Source organism: Oncorhynchus clarkii, chromosome 17 (genome assembly GCF_045791955.1).
Source record: "Oncorhynchus clarkii lewisi isolate Uvic-CL-2024 chromosome 17, UVic_Ocla_1.0, whole genome shotgun sequence".
NCBI classification, from domain to species: Eukaryota; Metazoa; Chordata; class Actinopteri; order Salmoniformes; family Salmonidae; genus Oncorhynchus; species Oncorhynchus clarkii.
In genome coordinates, this window is record NC_092163.1 from 3,468,530 (window position 1) to 3,484,373 (window position 15,844).

The following is a 15,844-nucleotide window of genomic DNA, read 5'->3' on the forward strand; positions in this document are numbered from 1 at the left end:
TTTCATCAAGGATTTATATGGTCTATTGGTTTCTCTCTAAAGCTAACTTTTATCAATTATATGGTCTATTGGTTTCTCTCTTTTCATTGGCAGAATCCATTTTCAGTGCTCTGATATTCATAACATCCATATCCACCAGTATATCTTCCTGACAACTAACAGAACTCTGCTGGTTGTCCTGGTAACAGATACCAGCAGGCAGATGTGTTTTATTTGTTCAAACTGAACTACAGCACTTACTTTGATGAGTTAAATCTGATCCTTTCATCTCCTCTCCACCTCTCACAGTTACACTCAGCCCCGTTGTTTTCCTGCAGTCCACCAGCAGCACAAACAACCTCTTCATACCCAGCAGTAAGGTGCTACCGGGAGAGGCACGACACAGGGACTCCGGGAGGGAGGAAGGGCTAGCGTTGTCCTGGTAACCATAAAGAGGGGACACAGACACATATAATTATGGATGCTGATGCCACTGTTGTCATGAAGTGCTTTACAGAAATCCAGCCCAGACCCCGATAGAGCAAGCTGTATGCTAGACCAGACCAAGCTGTACCATCTGGTGTTCTGATCTGGAGAGACTCTTCTCTACTTTGTCAGCATCAGGATGTTGTTGAGGCTCCCCAGAGGATCCACGATAGTCATGTCTCTCTCCTGTGTGAACAAGAACATCAAACAGACAGTGAACTTATGGCCGTATATTAAAATCTTAGACGAGGTATTCATCTCTCTAAACAGGGCCTAAAATGCAAATGTTAAAGGGTAGTTCCACGAAATGGGTGCCTTTTGATGAGATGCAATTTAATGTAGACCACGTGGAGAATTTAATAAATCTAATTTAAAAGACCCCAAAATATATGTACCAAAGGCAGATTGACCCTTTAAGAATTTATAAAGTACTGAACAACATATTCAAGTGTAGAACTTCAGTAGAATGCCACTTTAAAACCACACATTAATGCCCGTTTAAGACAGTACTCACTGGTGTTAATCTGATATTCTGTCTCCTCCTCTTTCACTCTCAAAACGTCTTCCTTCTTCACCTCTACTGCAATAGCATCCTCTTCCTCTCTATAAGGTTCTTCCACTGTTTCCTCAATAACATCATCTTCTTCTTTCACGACAATGTTCAGTCCCAAAGCTTCATTCTGCATACAGCAGGCCTCCTCTTCTTTAGCAGGGGAGGAGTAGTTTAGTGAACTCATGGTCCGGGATGTTAGAATTAGCGACTAGCCTAGTGCTTGTAAGGTAGCATTAGCGGCTTGGCTCAGTATCAGTGTTTAATTAACAACTTTGCAAATTGAACATGCAAATTACGTTAAAGTTAACCAGTTGATAAATCAAATGAACTGCGTTTACAACACTGAGATTAGCTAATGTACATTAACATGGTCTAAAGTGTCAATCTTTCAGTTTCATGTTTGCTAGCAAGCTATCGAAGTCGTTGAAAGAGTTGGCGCCTTGTTGTTCCTGAAGAAGCGTCCGTCCAGTAAATTATACGTCACGCAAGAAGCATCACCTGAAAGACGCTCATCGCCATCTGCTGACTGGAGTGGGTAACGCAGTTTGGAAACAATAGTTACTACAATTTTTTTATTGGATAGAGCATCATAATCATTTAACATATACAACAATAAGCTGATATATTTTCTCTTACGTCTTACAAATAATACGTTCCTGTACACAGAAGTAGAAGCTTAATGCATTTGTAAATGATGAATAAATACTTTCATGAATAGGTTGTGTTTTAATACACATTTGCTATGTTCATTTTTCACATTCGTTTTTATCTAGATGTGACGGTACTAATCCCTTAAAGCTACGCTCTTTAAGATACAAATCATCCTGTAAACCACTTTTTCTCCATCCCGCAAACACCGCTGATTAATCAAACTGCATTCTAAACTGAAGATCATGATTAGGTGATTATTGGAGTCTGGTGTGTTAGCTGGGGCTGGGGTAAAACTGTGACTCTAATCAGGCCCTCGAGGTCTGGAATTTCCCAACCCCGCTGGAAACAATAGAGCAAATGCAGCACATGCAAATAGCACTTGATTATCTGTAGTGCTTTACACGGAGTCTACAAAACATTAAGAACACCTGCTCCTTCCATGACAAACTGACTAGGTGAATCCAGGCTAAAGCTATGATCCCTTATTGATGTCACAAGTTAAATCCACTTCAATCAGTGAAGATGAAGGGGAGGAGATGGCTGAAATAAGGATTTTAAAGCCTTGAGACAAATGAGACATGGATTGTGCATGTGTGCCATTCAGAGGGGGAATGGGGAAGACAAAATAGTTAACCTGTAAGGGATGATGCGAATTTTCACAGCTTTTCACAACTTTTTGTTAAAAATCGCGCAACATTTCAACGTCCTGCTACTCATGCCAGGAATATAGTATATGCATATGATAAGTATGTGTGAGCCTTTGAACAGGGTATGGTAGTTGGTCTCAGGCGCAGGTTTGTGTCAAGAACTGCAATGCTGCTGGGTTTTTCCAGCTTCCCATGTGATTTGTTTTCTCATGAGCATGGCCTTATTTCTATTACAGCATATTGGATGACTGTCATTCATATTCCATTCACCCTGTTCAATGTAACAGCAAAAGGTTTAGGCTACTATATGATACTAGAATTTTCCCTATACCCATCATGAGATTTCTACAACCTAGCCTATGAATGGAAGTTTAGAACGTAGGTGCACACAGGTCGAGATACATTTTTTAGGTGACAGACAGTGACACATGGACAGACAGTCGTGAAGACATCACCAACTAATTACCATGGTCCAAACACACCAAGACAGTCGTGAAGAGGGCACGACAACAACTTTTCCACCTCAGGAGAGTGAAAAGATTTGGCATGGGTCTCCAGATCCTCAAAACGTTCTACAGCTGCACCATCGAGAGCATCGGTTGCATCACCGCCTGGTATGGCAACTGCTCGGCATCTGACCGTAATGCACTACAGAGGGTTGTGAACATCACTGGGGTCAAGCTTCCTGCCATCCTGGACCTATATAAAGAAAGCCCAACAAATTGTCAGATACTCCAGTCACCCAAGTCATAGACTGTTTTCTCTGCTCCTGCACGTCAAGCGGTACCGGAGCGCCAAGTCTAGAACCAAAAGGCTCCTTAACAGCTTCTACCCCCAAGCCATAAGACTGCTGAACAATTAATTAAATGGCCACCTGGACTATTTACATTGACCCCTCCATTTTGTTTTGTACACTGCTGCTACTCGCTGTTTATTATCTATGAAATGTCACTTCACCCCTACCTACATGTACAAACTACCTCGACTAATTTGTACCCCCGCACACTGACTCGGTACCAGTACCCCCTGTATATAGCCTCCACATTGACTTGGTACCAGTACCTCCTGTATATAGCCTCCACATTAACTCTGTACTGGTACCCCCTGTATATAGCCTCCACACTGACTCGGTACCAGTAGCCCCTGTATATAGCCTCCACATTGACTCGGTACCAGTACCCCCTGTATATAGCCTTGTTATTGTTATTTTATTGTGTTACTTTTTATTATTTTTTACTTTAGTTCATTTGCTCAAATGTTCTTAACTCTTCTTGAACTCTACTGTTAGTTAAAGGGCTTGTAAGTAAACATTTCACTGTAAGGTCTACACTTGTTGTATTCGGCGCATGTGACAAATAAAGTTTGATTTTATTTGACAAATTCAGGCATGTTTATCCCGTTTTTTTCTGTTTAAGAAACCTTTGTCAACAGATGTCTCTGAATGTTCTTGAGTGGCCCAGCCAGAGCCCGGATTTGAACCCGATGGAACATCTCTGGAGAGACCTGAAAATAGCTTTGTAGCGACGCTCCCCATCCAACCAGACAGAGCTTGAGAGGATCTGCAGAGAAGAATGGGAGAAACATGAGGCTCCTGCTGCCCTCAAGGGCACATTGACAGATTTTTCACCTAGTCCTCTCTGGGATTCAAACCAGGGATCTTTCAGTTACTGGCCCAACACCATTAACCACTAGGCTACCTGCAGCAGGAGTCCCATGTTGACAGGAGAGCCCATCTTTATTTCTCCCTCATTATGAACATTCATATTGGTCAACAGTCCTACTGTGTGTATTGAACATTCATATTGGACAGCCTTACCTATAGAGTAGCACCACCACCCATCAGCCCATTCTCTTCTTGATGTCAAAGCCGCAGTGTATTGTTGCTATAGGAGTTTATGATTAATAATCCTATTTACTTCAAGCCCCACTAAGATGTCACCATACTATTCCTTTAAAGCCTTCACCTTTATTTAACCAGGTAGGCAAGTTGAGAACAAGTTCTCATTTACAATTGCGACCTGGCCAAGATAAAGCAAAGCAGTCCGACACATACAATGACACAGAGTTACACATGGAGTAAAACAAACATACAGTCAATAATACAGTATAAACAAGTCTATATACGATGTGAACAAATGAGGTGAGATAAGGGAGGTAAAGGCAAAAAAAAGGCCATGGTGGCAAAGTAAATACAATATAGCAAGTAAAACACTGGAATGGTAGATTTGCAATGGAAGAATGTGCAAAGTAGAAATAAAAATAATGGGGTGCAAACGAGCAAAATAAATAAATAAATAAAATACAGTAGGGAAAGAGGTAGTTGTTTGGGCTAAATTATAGGTGGGCTATGTACAGGTGCAGTGATCTGTGAGCTGCTCTGCCAGTTGGTGCTTAAAGCTAGTGAGGGAGATAAGTGTTTCCAGTTTCAGAGATTTTTGTAGTTCGTTCCAGTCATTGGCAGCAGAGAACTGGAAGGAGAGGCGGCCAAAGAAAGAATAGGTTTTGGGGGTGACTAGAGAGATATACCTGCTGGAGCGTGTGCTACAGGTGAGAGATGCTATGGTGACCAGCGAGCTGAGATAAGGGGGGACTTTACCTAGCAGGGTCTTGTAGATGACATGGAGCCAGTGGGTTTGGCGACGAGTATGAAGCGAGGGCCAGCCAACGAGAGCGTACAGGTCGCAATGGTGGGTAGTATATGGGGCTTTGGTGACAAAACGGATTGCACTGTGATAGACTGCATCCAATTTGTTGAGTAGGGTATTGGAGGCTATTTTGTAAATGACATCGCCAAAGTCGAGGATTGGTAGGATGGTCAGTTTTACAAGGGTATGTTTGGCAGCATGAGTGAAGGATGCTTTGTTGCGAAATAGGAAGCCAATTCTAGATTTAACTTTGGATTGGAGATGTTTGATATGGGTCTGGAAGGAGAGTTTACAGTCTAACCAGACACCTAAGTATTTGTAGTTGTCCACGTATTCTAAGTCAGAGCCGTCCAGAGTAGTGATGTTGGACAGGCGGGCAGGTGCAGGTAGCGATCGGTTGAAGAGCATGCATTTAGTTTTACCTGTATTTAAGAGCAATTGGAGGCCACGGAAGGAGAGTTGTATGGTATTGAAGCTTGCCTGGAGGGTTGTTAACAGTGTCCAAAGAAGGGCCAGATGTATACAGAATGGTGTCGTCTGCGTAGAGGTGGATCAGAGACTCACCAGCAGCAAGAGCGCCCTCATTGATGTATACAGAGAAGAGAGTCGGTCCAAGAATTGAACCCTGTGGCACCCCCATAGAGACTGCCAGAGGTCCGGACAGCAGACCCTCCGATTTGACACACTGAACTCTATCAGAGAAATAAATAAATCATCAGAGTGGGAAACCAACTGACATGGAAACAATGGAGCAAATGTATCACTATCAGAGTGTATTATGACATCATATAGAACTACTCAACCATTCTAAACCAGGCTTCATCCATATCTTGAAGGTGGATATTGATCCAACCATTTCCAAAGTAATGACCGGGCTGATGGAAACAGGATATGCCTTTACAATTTTATAAATGCAAATAGACAATTTGTAAGTTCGTTTTACATGGTGGGATCATTTTGTGTCAGTAAACATTTATGAGCGAGAAATGGTGGTGGAAACTCCTTCGTGCGCAAATATTTATATAATAACCATCAGATCTTAGTTAACTTGGAGTCACGTGATGATATGTTGTGTGGTCCTCCCACTATGACTTGGAAACCCATGCAGTTTATTAGGCTACAGATGAAATAAATGATGAACTTCACAGGGTGGTGAAACTACATGTGATGAGCTTGATGCTCCTTTCCAATACATTTTGAGGGTCTTATTCTGGTGACATGATGATTGACACTTGGTTTCCTGTTGACAAATAAAATAATATCTCTCTCTCATCCATAATAATCTCATCATGTAGGTAGCCTACCAACACTGTATCTGTGAGCTGCTGGCTACAGTGCACGTTGCCATGTTTCTTCATATAACACAACAGCTTTTTTAAAACCATCAGTAGAGTTGAACAATGTGATGGAAACCCATTTAACTTGTATTTTTCATTCGATACATGGGAATTCAACAGCAAAAGTCCCCCCCCCCCCCCCCTTTGTTCAGGGACACATTCATACAAATATTTACACATTAAGTTTATTTAAAATAAACGCAGTTGACAGTGAGAGGACGTTTCTTTTTTGTCAACAATGGAACTAATGCATCACATCCAAATATCACTTGATTATCTGTAGTGCTGGAGGAATGACACACCCAGATAAACACACAGAGTTTAAAAAAGGACCGTTTAAACACATGGAATCTGATCTACTCTATATTCAAACTGACAGACTCCATATTCACTTCATGTTTTCTAATAAAAACATACAAATATATGTTTAAGAATACTTTGTACAATTCAATTTCATCTGGTTTCAACAGGTAAACACATTGTCAGTCAACAATATAAGACAACGGGAGCACTGTGTATGTTCTCTGATGAAGTCAATGTTAAGTGAAATATCAATATTCACACTAGAAGTAATTATTCTCCTGTGTGGATTCTCACATGACGTTTAAGTGACCGTGATGAGTAATATGTCTTCCCACAGTCTGAGCATTTGCAAGGGTTCTCCCCTGTGTGCAGTCTCATGTGTTCTTTCAGCTTTCCTGAATGGTTAAAACGCTTTCCGCAGTGGGAGCAGCGGTAAGGCTTCTCCCCTGTGTGTATTCGCTTATGAGCGTTCAGGTTTCCTGACTCTCTAAAACTTTTTCCACAATGGGAGCAGTGGTAAGGCTTCTCCCCTGTGTGTATTCGCTCGTGAGATTTCATGTTTCCTAACTTGTTAAAACTCTTTCCACACTGGGCGCAATGGTGTGGCTTCGCTCCTGTGTGTATCCTCTCATGTCTTTTCAGGCTTCCTAATCTGGTAAACCTAGTTCCACACTGGGAGCAGTGGTAAGGCTTCTCCCCTGTGTGTATTCGCTCATGAGCTTTCAGGCTTCCTAACTGGTTAAAACTCTTTCCACACTGGGAGCAGAGGTGTCGTCTTGCTGGTTTGGACATCTTTGGTTCCTTGAAGATTGGTGTTCCTCCTGCCAAAGACAGTGGTTATTTAAAGAGAGACGTAAATTGAAATAATTGATAATCATAACAATGAGCAATCCATCAGATGGGTTTACACCCATTCCCCCTCTAATCAGTGGACCTTCCCCCACGGAAAGATTGATCACTGACCTCAGCAACAATGCAAATCCTAACTATGCCGAGGGGCTGGAAATGTTAGATTTTGATGCCATAAGCGAGAAAAATGCAGACATTGGGACAGACGCTCTCCAAAATAGACCATCAGGCAGAGGTTTGTCGTTTTTCAACGCATCCCCTATTGAAGATACAGTGGGATATTGGTCATCTTGCACTTCCTAATGCTTCCACTAGATGTCAACAGTCTTTAGAACCTTGTTTGATGCTTCTACTGTGAAGGGGGCCGAATGAGAGGGGGATGAGTCAGAGGACTGCCAGGAGCCATGATCTGACAATGCGCGTTCATGTGAGAGTTAGCTTGCATTCCATTGCATTTCTACAGACAAAGGAATTCTCTGGTTGGAACATTATTGAAGATTTATGTTAAAAACATCCTAAAGATTGATTTTATACTTCGTTTGACATGTTTCTACGGACTGTAACGGAACTTTTTGACTTTGTCTGCTTGTGCGTCATGAATTTGGATTACAGGGCTGAACGCGCTAACAAAAGGAGGAATTTGGACATAAATTATAAACTTTATCGAACAAATCAAACATTTATTGTGGAACTGGGATTCCTTGGAGTGCATTCTGATGAAGAACATCAAAGATGAGTGAATATTTATAATGCCGTTTCTGACTAATGTTGACTCCACAACATGGCAGATATCTGTTTGGCTGTTTTGGTCTCTGAGCTCCGTACTCAGATTATTGCATGGTATGCTTTTTACGTAAAGTTTTTTAAAAATCTGACACAGCGGTTGCATTTAGGAGAAGTTTCCCTAAAGTTCCATGTATAACACTTGTATCTTTTATCAATGTTTATTATGAGTATTTCTGTAATTGTAAAATTTTGGACATAAATATGCACTTTATCGAACAAAACATACATGTATTGTGTAACATGAAGTCCTATGAGTGTCATCTGATGAAGATCAAAGGTTAGTGACTCATTCTCTCTCTATTTCTTCTTTTTGTGTTTTTCTGTGACTTGGCGGTGACCTAACGTAATCATTTGGTGTGCTTTCACTGTAAAGCATTTTTGAAATCGGACACTGTGATGGGATTAACAACAAGATTACCTTCAAAATGGTATAAGAGACTTGTATGTTTGAGGAATTTTAATTATGAGATTTCTGTTGCTTGAATTTGGCGCCCTGCACTTTCACTGGCTGTTGTCATATCACGTTTTGCTGTGGATATAGATACTTTTTTACCCGTTTCCTCCAGCATCTTCACAAGGTCCTTTGCTATTCTTCTGGGATTGATTTGGACTTTTCGCACCTAAGCACGTTCATCTCTAGGAGACACAACGCATCTCCTTCCAGAGCGAAATGACAGCTGCGTGGTCCCATGGTGTTTATACTTGCGTACTATTGTTTGTACAGATGAACGTGGTACCTTCAGGCGTTTGGAAATTGCTCCCAAGGATGAACCAGACTTGTGGAGGTCTTCCATTTCTTTCTGAGGTCTTGGCTGATTTCTTTTGATTTTCTCCTGGTGTCAAGTTTGAAGGTAGGCCTTGAAATACATCCACAGGTACACCTCCAATTGACACAAATTATGTCACTTAGCCTATCAGAAGCTTCTAAAGCCATTACATAATTTTCTGGAAATTTCCAAGCTGTTTATAGAGTATGTAAACTTCTGTAAACAAATGTTGGAAAAATGACTTGTACAAAAAAAAAATGACTTGCACAAAGTAGATGTCCTACCCGACTTTCCAAAACTATAGCTGGTTAACAAGAAATTAGTGGAGTGGTTGAAAAACGAGTTTTAATGACTCCAACCTAAGTGTATGTAAACTAGTTTTAATGACTCCAACCTAAGTGTATGTAAACAAGTTTTAATGACTCCAACCTAAGTGTATGTAAACGAGTTTTAATGACTCCAACCTAAGTGTATGTAAACGAGTTTTAATGACTCCAACCTAAGTGTATGTAAACTAGTTTTAATGACTCCAACCTAAGTGTATGTAAACAAGTTTTAATGACTCCAACCTAAGTGTATGTAAACTAGTTTTAATGACTCCAACCTAAGTGTATGTAAACTAGTTTTAATGACTCCAACCTAAGTGTATGTAAACTAGTTTTAATGACTCCAACCTAAGTGTATGTAAACTGGTTTTAATGACTCCAACCTAAGTGTATGTAAACGTCCGACTTCAACTGTATACACGCAGTGCCTTCGGAAAGTATTCAGACCCCTTGACTGTTTTCTAAAACTGATTAAATTGTATTTTTTTTAGCTCATTAAAATGTACAAAATATACCCCGTAATGACAAAGCAAAAACAGGATTTTAGATTGTTGTTTTTTTTTACAAATTAAAAACTGAAATATCACATTTACAAAAGAATTCAGAACATTTACTCAGTACTTTGTTGAAACACATTTGGCAGTGATTACAGCCTTGAGCCTTCTTGGGTATGACACTACAAGTTTGGCACACCTGTACTTGGGGAGTTTCTCTCATTCTCTGCAGATCCTCTCAAGCTCTGTCAGGATGGATGTTTCGCATTGCTACACAGCTATTTTCAGGTCTCTCCAGAGATGTTTGATCAGGTTCAAGTCCGGGCTCTGGTTGGGCCACTCAAGGACATTCTGAGACTTGTCCCGAAGCCACGTCTGCGTTGTCCTGTTGGAAGGTGAACCTTTGCCCCAGTCTGAGGTCCTGAGTGCTTTGGAGCAGGTTTCCATCAATTATCTCTCTGTAATTTGCTCTGTTCATCTTTCCCTCGATCTTACTAGTCTCCCAGTCCCTGCCGCTGAAAAATATCCCCACACCATGATGCTGCCACCACCACACTTCACTGTAGGGATGGTTCCAGGTTTCCTCCAGACCTGACACTTGGCATTCAGGCCAAAGAGTTCAATCTTGGTTTCATCAGATCAGAGAATCTTGTTTCTCATGGTCTGAGAGTCCTTTAGGTGCCTTTTGGCAAACTCCAAGCAGACTTTCATGTGCCTTTTACTGTTCTCTGTACCTTGTTCCGTTCATCTTTCCCTCAGTCCTAACAAGTCTCCCTGCTGCAAAACATCCTGATGCCAAGTTTCCACCAGACGTGATGCTTGGAATTCAGCTCAAGGACATTCTGAGACTTGGAGTTTGGAGTTTTCCAAGCGGGCTGTCAGGTGCCTTATACTGAGGAGTGGCTTCCATCTGGCCACTCTACCAGTGCTGCAGAGTTGGTTGTCCTTCTGGAAGGTTATCCCATCTCCACAGAGGAACTCTGGAGCTCTGTCAGTGACCATCGGGTTCTTGGTCACCTCCCTAACCAAGGCCCTTCTCCACCGATTGTTCAGTTTGGCCAGGCAGCCAGCTTTTGGTAGAGTCTTGGTGGTTCCACACTTCTTCCTTTTAAGAATGATCGAGGACCTTGTGTTTTTTGGGACCTTCATGCTACCTTAACATGCTGCAGAAATGTGTTGGTACACTTCCCCCGTTCTGTGATGTCACTCAATCCTGTCTTAAGGACAACTCCTTTGACCTCAGGGCTTGGTTTTTGCTCTGACATCCAAATCACGTGCAATCAATTTAATTTGCCACAGGTGTACTCCAATCAGGTCGTAGAAACATCTCAAAGATGATCAACAGTAACAGCATGCACCTCAGCTCCATTCCGAGTCTCATAGCAAAGGGTTTGAATACTTATGTAAATAAGATATATTTTTTTTACATTTGCAAACAGGTCTGAAAACCTGTTTTCACTTTGTCGTTAAGGGGCATTGTGTGTAGATTGAATCAGGCTGTAACGTAACTAAATATGGAAAAGTCAAGGGGTCTGAATACTTTCCGAATATAGTGTATATAATAATGTATATAGTCATGTTATACAGTATGAATAGGCTTGTTCAGTCACATGTCATGAATTCACTATGGCATCATCATATTTACATACATTTTACAGGTCGAAAAGTGTTTTTTTCTCAGACCTCAATAAACAACTCCAGGTGAAAGACAAAGGCCATAGCTGTAATAAAATAACAAATTAACTGGCAAAGCAGCAGAGTGAGGCCCGCATCCAGCAACGTCACGAGACACGTTTTGCAGCTGTTTCAGTACAGCACTACAGGGAGAGAGAGGGAGAGCAGCTGTTTCAGTACAGCACTACAGGGAGAGAGAGGGAGAGCAGCTGTTTCAGTACAGCACTACAGGGAGAGAGAGGGGGAGAGCAGCTGTTTCAGTACAGCACTACAGGGAGAGAGAGAGGGGGAGAGCAGCTGTTTCAGTACAGCACTACAGGGAGAGAGAGGGAGAGCAGCTGTTTCAGTACAGCACTACAGGGAGAGAGAGGGAGAGCAGCTGTTTCAGTACAGCACTACAGGGAGAGAGAGGGAGAGCAGCTGTTTCAGTACAGCACTACAGGGAGAGAGAGAGGGGGAGAGCAGCTGTTTCAGTACAGCACTACAGGGAGAGAGAGAGGGGGAGAGCAGCTGTTTCAGTACAGCACTACAGGGAGAGAGAGGGAGAGCAGCTGTTTCAGTACAGCACTACAGGGAGAGAGAGGGAGAGCAGCTGTTTCAATACAGCACTACAGGGAGAGAGAGGGAGAGGGAAAAAATCCACTGGACTAGTTTCAATGTATGGAATCACCTAGGAGTTTCTGGATGTTGGGTAAACTTCTCCTTTGAAGCATCATTGAGAAATAATGAATTGAAGTTGGAACATTTGTAGACTAAGAGGTTATTAAGAATATTGGGCCAGTAACAGAAAGGTCTCCGGTTCAAATCCCCACGCCCGCAATAAAGAAAACAAATCTGCTGTTCTGAACTTGAGCAAGGCAGTTAACCCCCAACAACAACAACAACTGCTCCCCGGGCAAAGATGACGTGGACGTCGATTAACCAGCCCCCACACCTCTCTGATTCAGAGGGGTTGTGTTCAATGCGGAAGACATTTAGGATGAATGGATTCACTGACTAGATATCCCCTTTCCTTCCATCGCAGTCCTCCTTTAAGACTCCATCATGTTTCATCATTAGATGCTACAGTCCTCCTTTAAGACTCCATAATGTTTCATCATTAGATGCTACAGTCCTCCTTTAAGACTCCATAATGTTTCATCATTAGATGCTACAGTCCTCCTTTAAGACTCCATAATGTTTCATCATTAGGTGATACAGGCCTCCTTTAAGACTCCATAATGTTTCATCATTAGATGGTACAGTCCTCCTTTAAGACTCCATAATGTTTCATCATTACTTGCTACAGTCCTCCTTTAAGACTCCATAATGTTTCATCATTAGATGCTACAGTCCTCCTTTAAGACTCCATAATGTTTCATCATTAGATGCTACAGGCCTCCTTTAAGAGAGATCTTTGATGAAAAAGCAGCAGGTTCTGCTTTGGAGCAGGTTATCAGAGTTCTGAGTAGAGGGTCTGAATACTTAAGTAAATGTAATATTTCAGTTTTGTATTTTTTTAAATTAATTAACAAAAATATCAAACTTTTTTTTTGTCGCTTTGTCAGTAATGTGTTCTTTGTCAGTAATGTGTTCTTTGTCAGTAATGTGTTCTTTGTCAGTAATGTGTTCTTTGTCAGTATGGGGTATTGTGTTTTTAGAATAAGGTTGTAACCTAACAAAACGAGGAAAAAGTCAAGGGGTCTGAATACTGTCCGGAGGCACTGTACTCTCCGATGCCAAGTCTAGGATCATCCCTCAGAGGTCCCCACTGTACTCACCGATGCCAAGTCTAGGATCATCCCTCAGAGGTCCCCACTGTACTCTCCGATGCCAAGTCTAGGATCATCCCTCAGAGGTCCCCACTCTACTCACCGATGCCAAGTCTAGGATCATCCCTCAGAGGTCCCCACTGTACTCTCCGATGCCAAGTCTAGGATCATCCCTCAGAGGTCCCCACTGTACTCTCCGATGCCAAGTCTAGGATCATCCCTCAGAGGTCCCCACTGTACTCTCTGATGCCAAGTCTAGGATCATCCCTCAGAGGTCCCCACTCTACTCACCGTATGTGTAGTGATGTCCAGTCAGTAGAACCTCATGAAGGTATATCACCACAACATGCATCATTACAGATCTCTTGAACAGAGATGCCTTTGAACAATGCCTATGATGTAGCCATACCTCTGGTGGATCGAGCCATCAAGCCCTCTGGAGGTGTCAGATCCTTGCTACTATAGAACCTCATGAAGGTTCATCACCACAACATGCATCATTACAGATCTCTTGAACAGAGATGCCTTTGAACAATGCCTATGATGTAGCCATACCTCTGGTGGATCGAGCCATCAAGCCCCCCGGAGGTGTCAGATCCTTGCTACTATAGAACCTCATGAAGGTACGGGGGTGGAACTCATGATACGGATGTAATGGCTAAAGTAAAGCGGTTTTAAACAAGATAAATCTCATTTCTATTCTTTCCAGCGGCTCCAACAGCGGCAATGGCCTCAAGCACAAGATAAAAATCCCAGGATGGGACTAGCTGTTTGGGTACCGGGAGTAGGTGACCCTTCATAAAACAACAGATCAGGGGGTTCCACTGTATCGGTGTTGCAGCCTAAATGGCAGACAAATACACCTTTAGAGTTGAAAAGGCTTTCCTTCCTCAGAAAGCAGAGTAGCTCTGAAACAGAGCAACAAAGGGACTGATTTGTTTCTGATCTCAACATCTGTTAAATACACAGACCCCTTATTGTGCTGTAGTGAGTGTTGTGGCTCTAGCACTCTGAATAGAGTTCATTATCAAGGAGGACGGTCACGTGTGTTGAGAAGTAGAGAGTACATGAAATCAATAAAGTTAATCATTTCCAAATGAAACCATGTTCTTTAAGGTCTATACAGTATATATATATTAAACCATGTTCTGTTAAGGTCTGTATAGTATATATATATTAAACCATGTTCTGTTAAGGTCTATATAGTATATATATATTAAACCATGTTCTGTTAAGGTCTGTATAGTATATATATATTAAACCATGTTCTTTAAGGTCTATATAGTATATATATGAAACCATGTTTGTTAAGGTCTATATAGTATATATATTAAACCATGTTCTTTAAGGTCTATATAGTATATATATATTAAACCATGTTCTGTTAAGGTCTATATAGTATATATATTAAACCATGTTCTGTTAAGGTCTATATAGTATATATATTAAACCATGTTCTGTTAAGGTCTATATAGTATATATATATTAAACCATGTTCTGTTAAGGTCTATATAGTATATATATTAAACCATGTTCTGTTAAGGTCTGTATAGTATATATATATTAAACCATGTTCTGTTAAGGTCTATATAGTATATATATATTAAACCATGTTCTGTTAAGGTCTATATAGTATATATATATTAAACCATGTTCTGTTAAGGTCTATATAGTATATATATATTAAACCATGTTCTGTTAAGGTCTATATAGTATATATATATTAAACCATGTTCTTTAAGGTCTATATAGTATATATATTAAACCATGTTCTGTTAAGGTCTGTATGTTGGAGTTCAGGCTTCATTTGACCTGTTAGAAGGAAATTAATTAATTTTGTCCATTACAGAGATGGAGGCCAAGACAAAAAAAAGAAGCTGGTTTTAAAATATATATTTGCCAGTTTAACAAGTCCTGTAGATCAGATGTTAATGAAGCAATACAGACCACATTGAAGTGTCTTGAGTTTTGTTTGCCTGTTCTACAGTCTTGTAAAGATAGGGGGGGGGGGGGGGGGGGGGTTGACTGGGACAGGCAATGTAACATCGATAATGTTTTTAGGAAACATGTTTTCGTTCTCTCTAAAGCTAACTTTCATCAAGGTTTTATATGGTCTATTGGTTTCTCTCTTTTCATTGGCAGAATCCTTTTTCAGTGTTACGATATTCATAACATCCATATCCACCAGTCTATCTTCCTGTCAACTAACAGAACTCTGTTGGTTGTCCTGGTAACAGATGGGCAGATCTGTTGAATTTGTTCAACTAAACTACAGCACTTACTTTGATGAGTCAAATCTGATCCTTTCTTCTCTTCTCCTCCTCTCACAGTTCCACTCAGCCCTGTTGTTTTCCTGCAGTCCACCAGCAGCACAGACAACCTCTTCATACCCAGCAGTAAGGTGCTACCGGGAGAGGCACGACACGGGGACTCCGGGAGGGAGGAAGGGCTAGCGTTGTCCTGGTAACCATAAAGAGGGGACACAGACACATATCATTATGGATGCTGATGTCACCGCTGTCATGAAGTGCTTTACTGAAGCCCAGACCCAGATAGAGCAAGCTGTATGCTAGACCAGACCAAGCTGTACCATCTG

The 15,844-nt window shown here is 41.3% G+C and overlaps 1 protein-coding gene across 1 annotated transcript in view; it reads right to left on the minus strand.

Moving 5' to 3' along the window:
- The window catches only part of LOC139370044 (zinc finger protein 345-like), a 637,497-nt gene extending 636,084 nt beyond the window's left edge, over positions 1-1,413 (minus strand). Inside the window, exons 1-3 of the mRNA XM_071109349.1 lie at positions 980-1,413; positions 554-651; positions 241-418 (exon numbers count right to left, since the gene is read on the minus strand). Of these exons, the coding sequence (XP_070965450.1) occupies positions 241-418; positions 554-651; positions 980-1,202 (499 nt within the window). The 5' untranslated portion in view covers positions 1,203-1,413. The remainder of the gene's footprint in view (positions 1-240; positions 419-553; positions 652-979) is intronic.
- Positions 1,414-15,844: the final 14,431 nt, after the last annotated feature.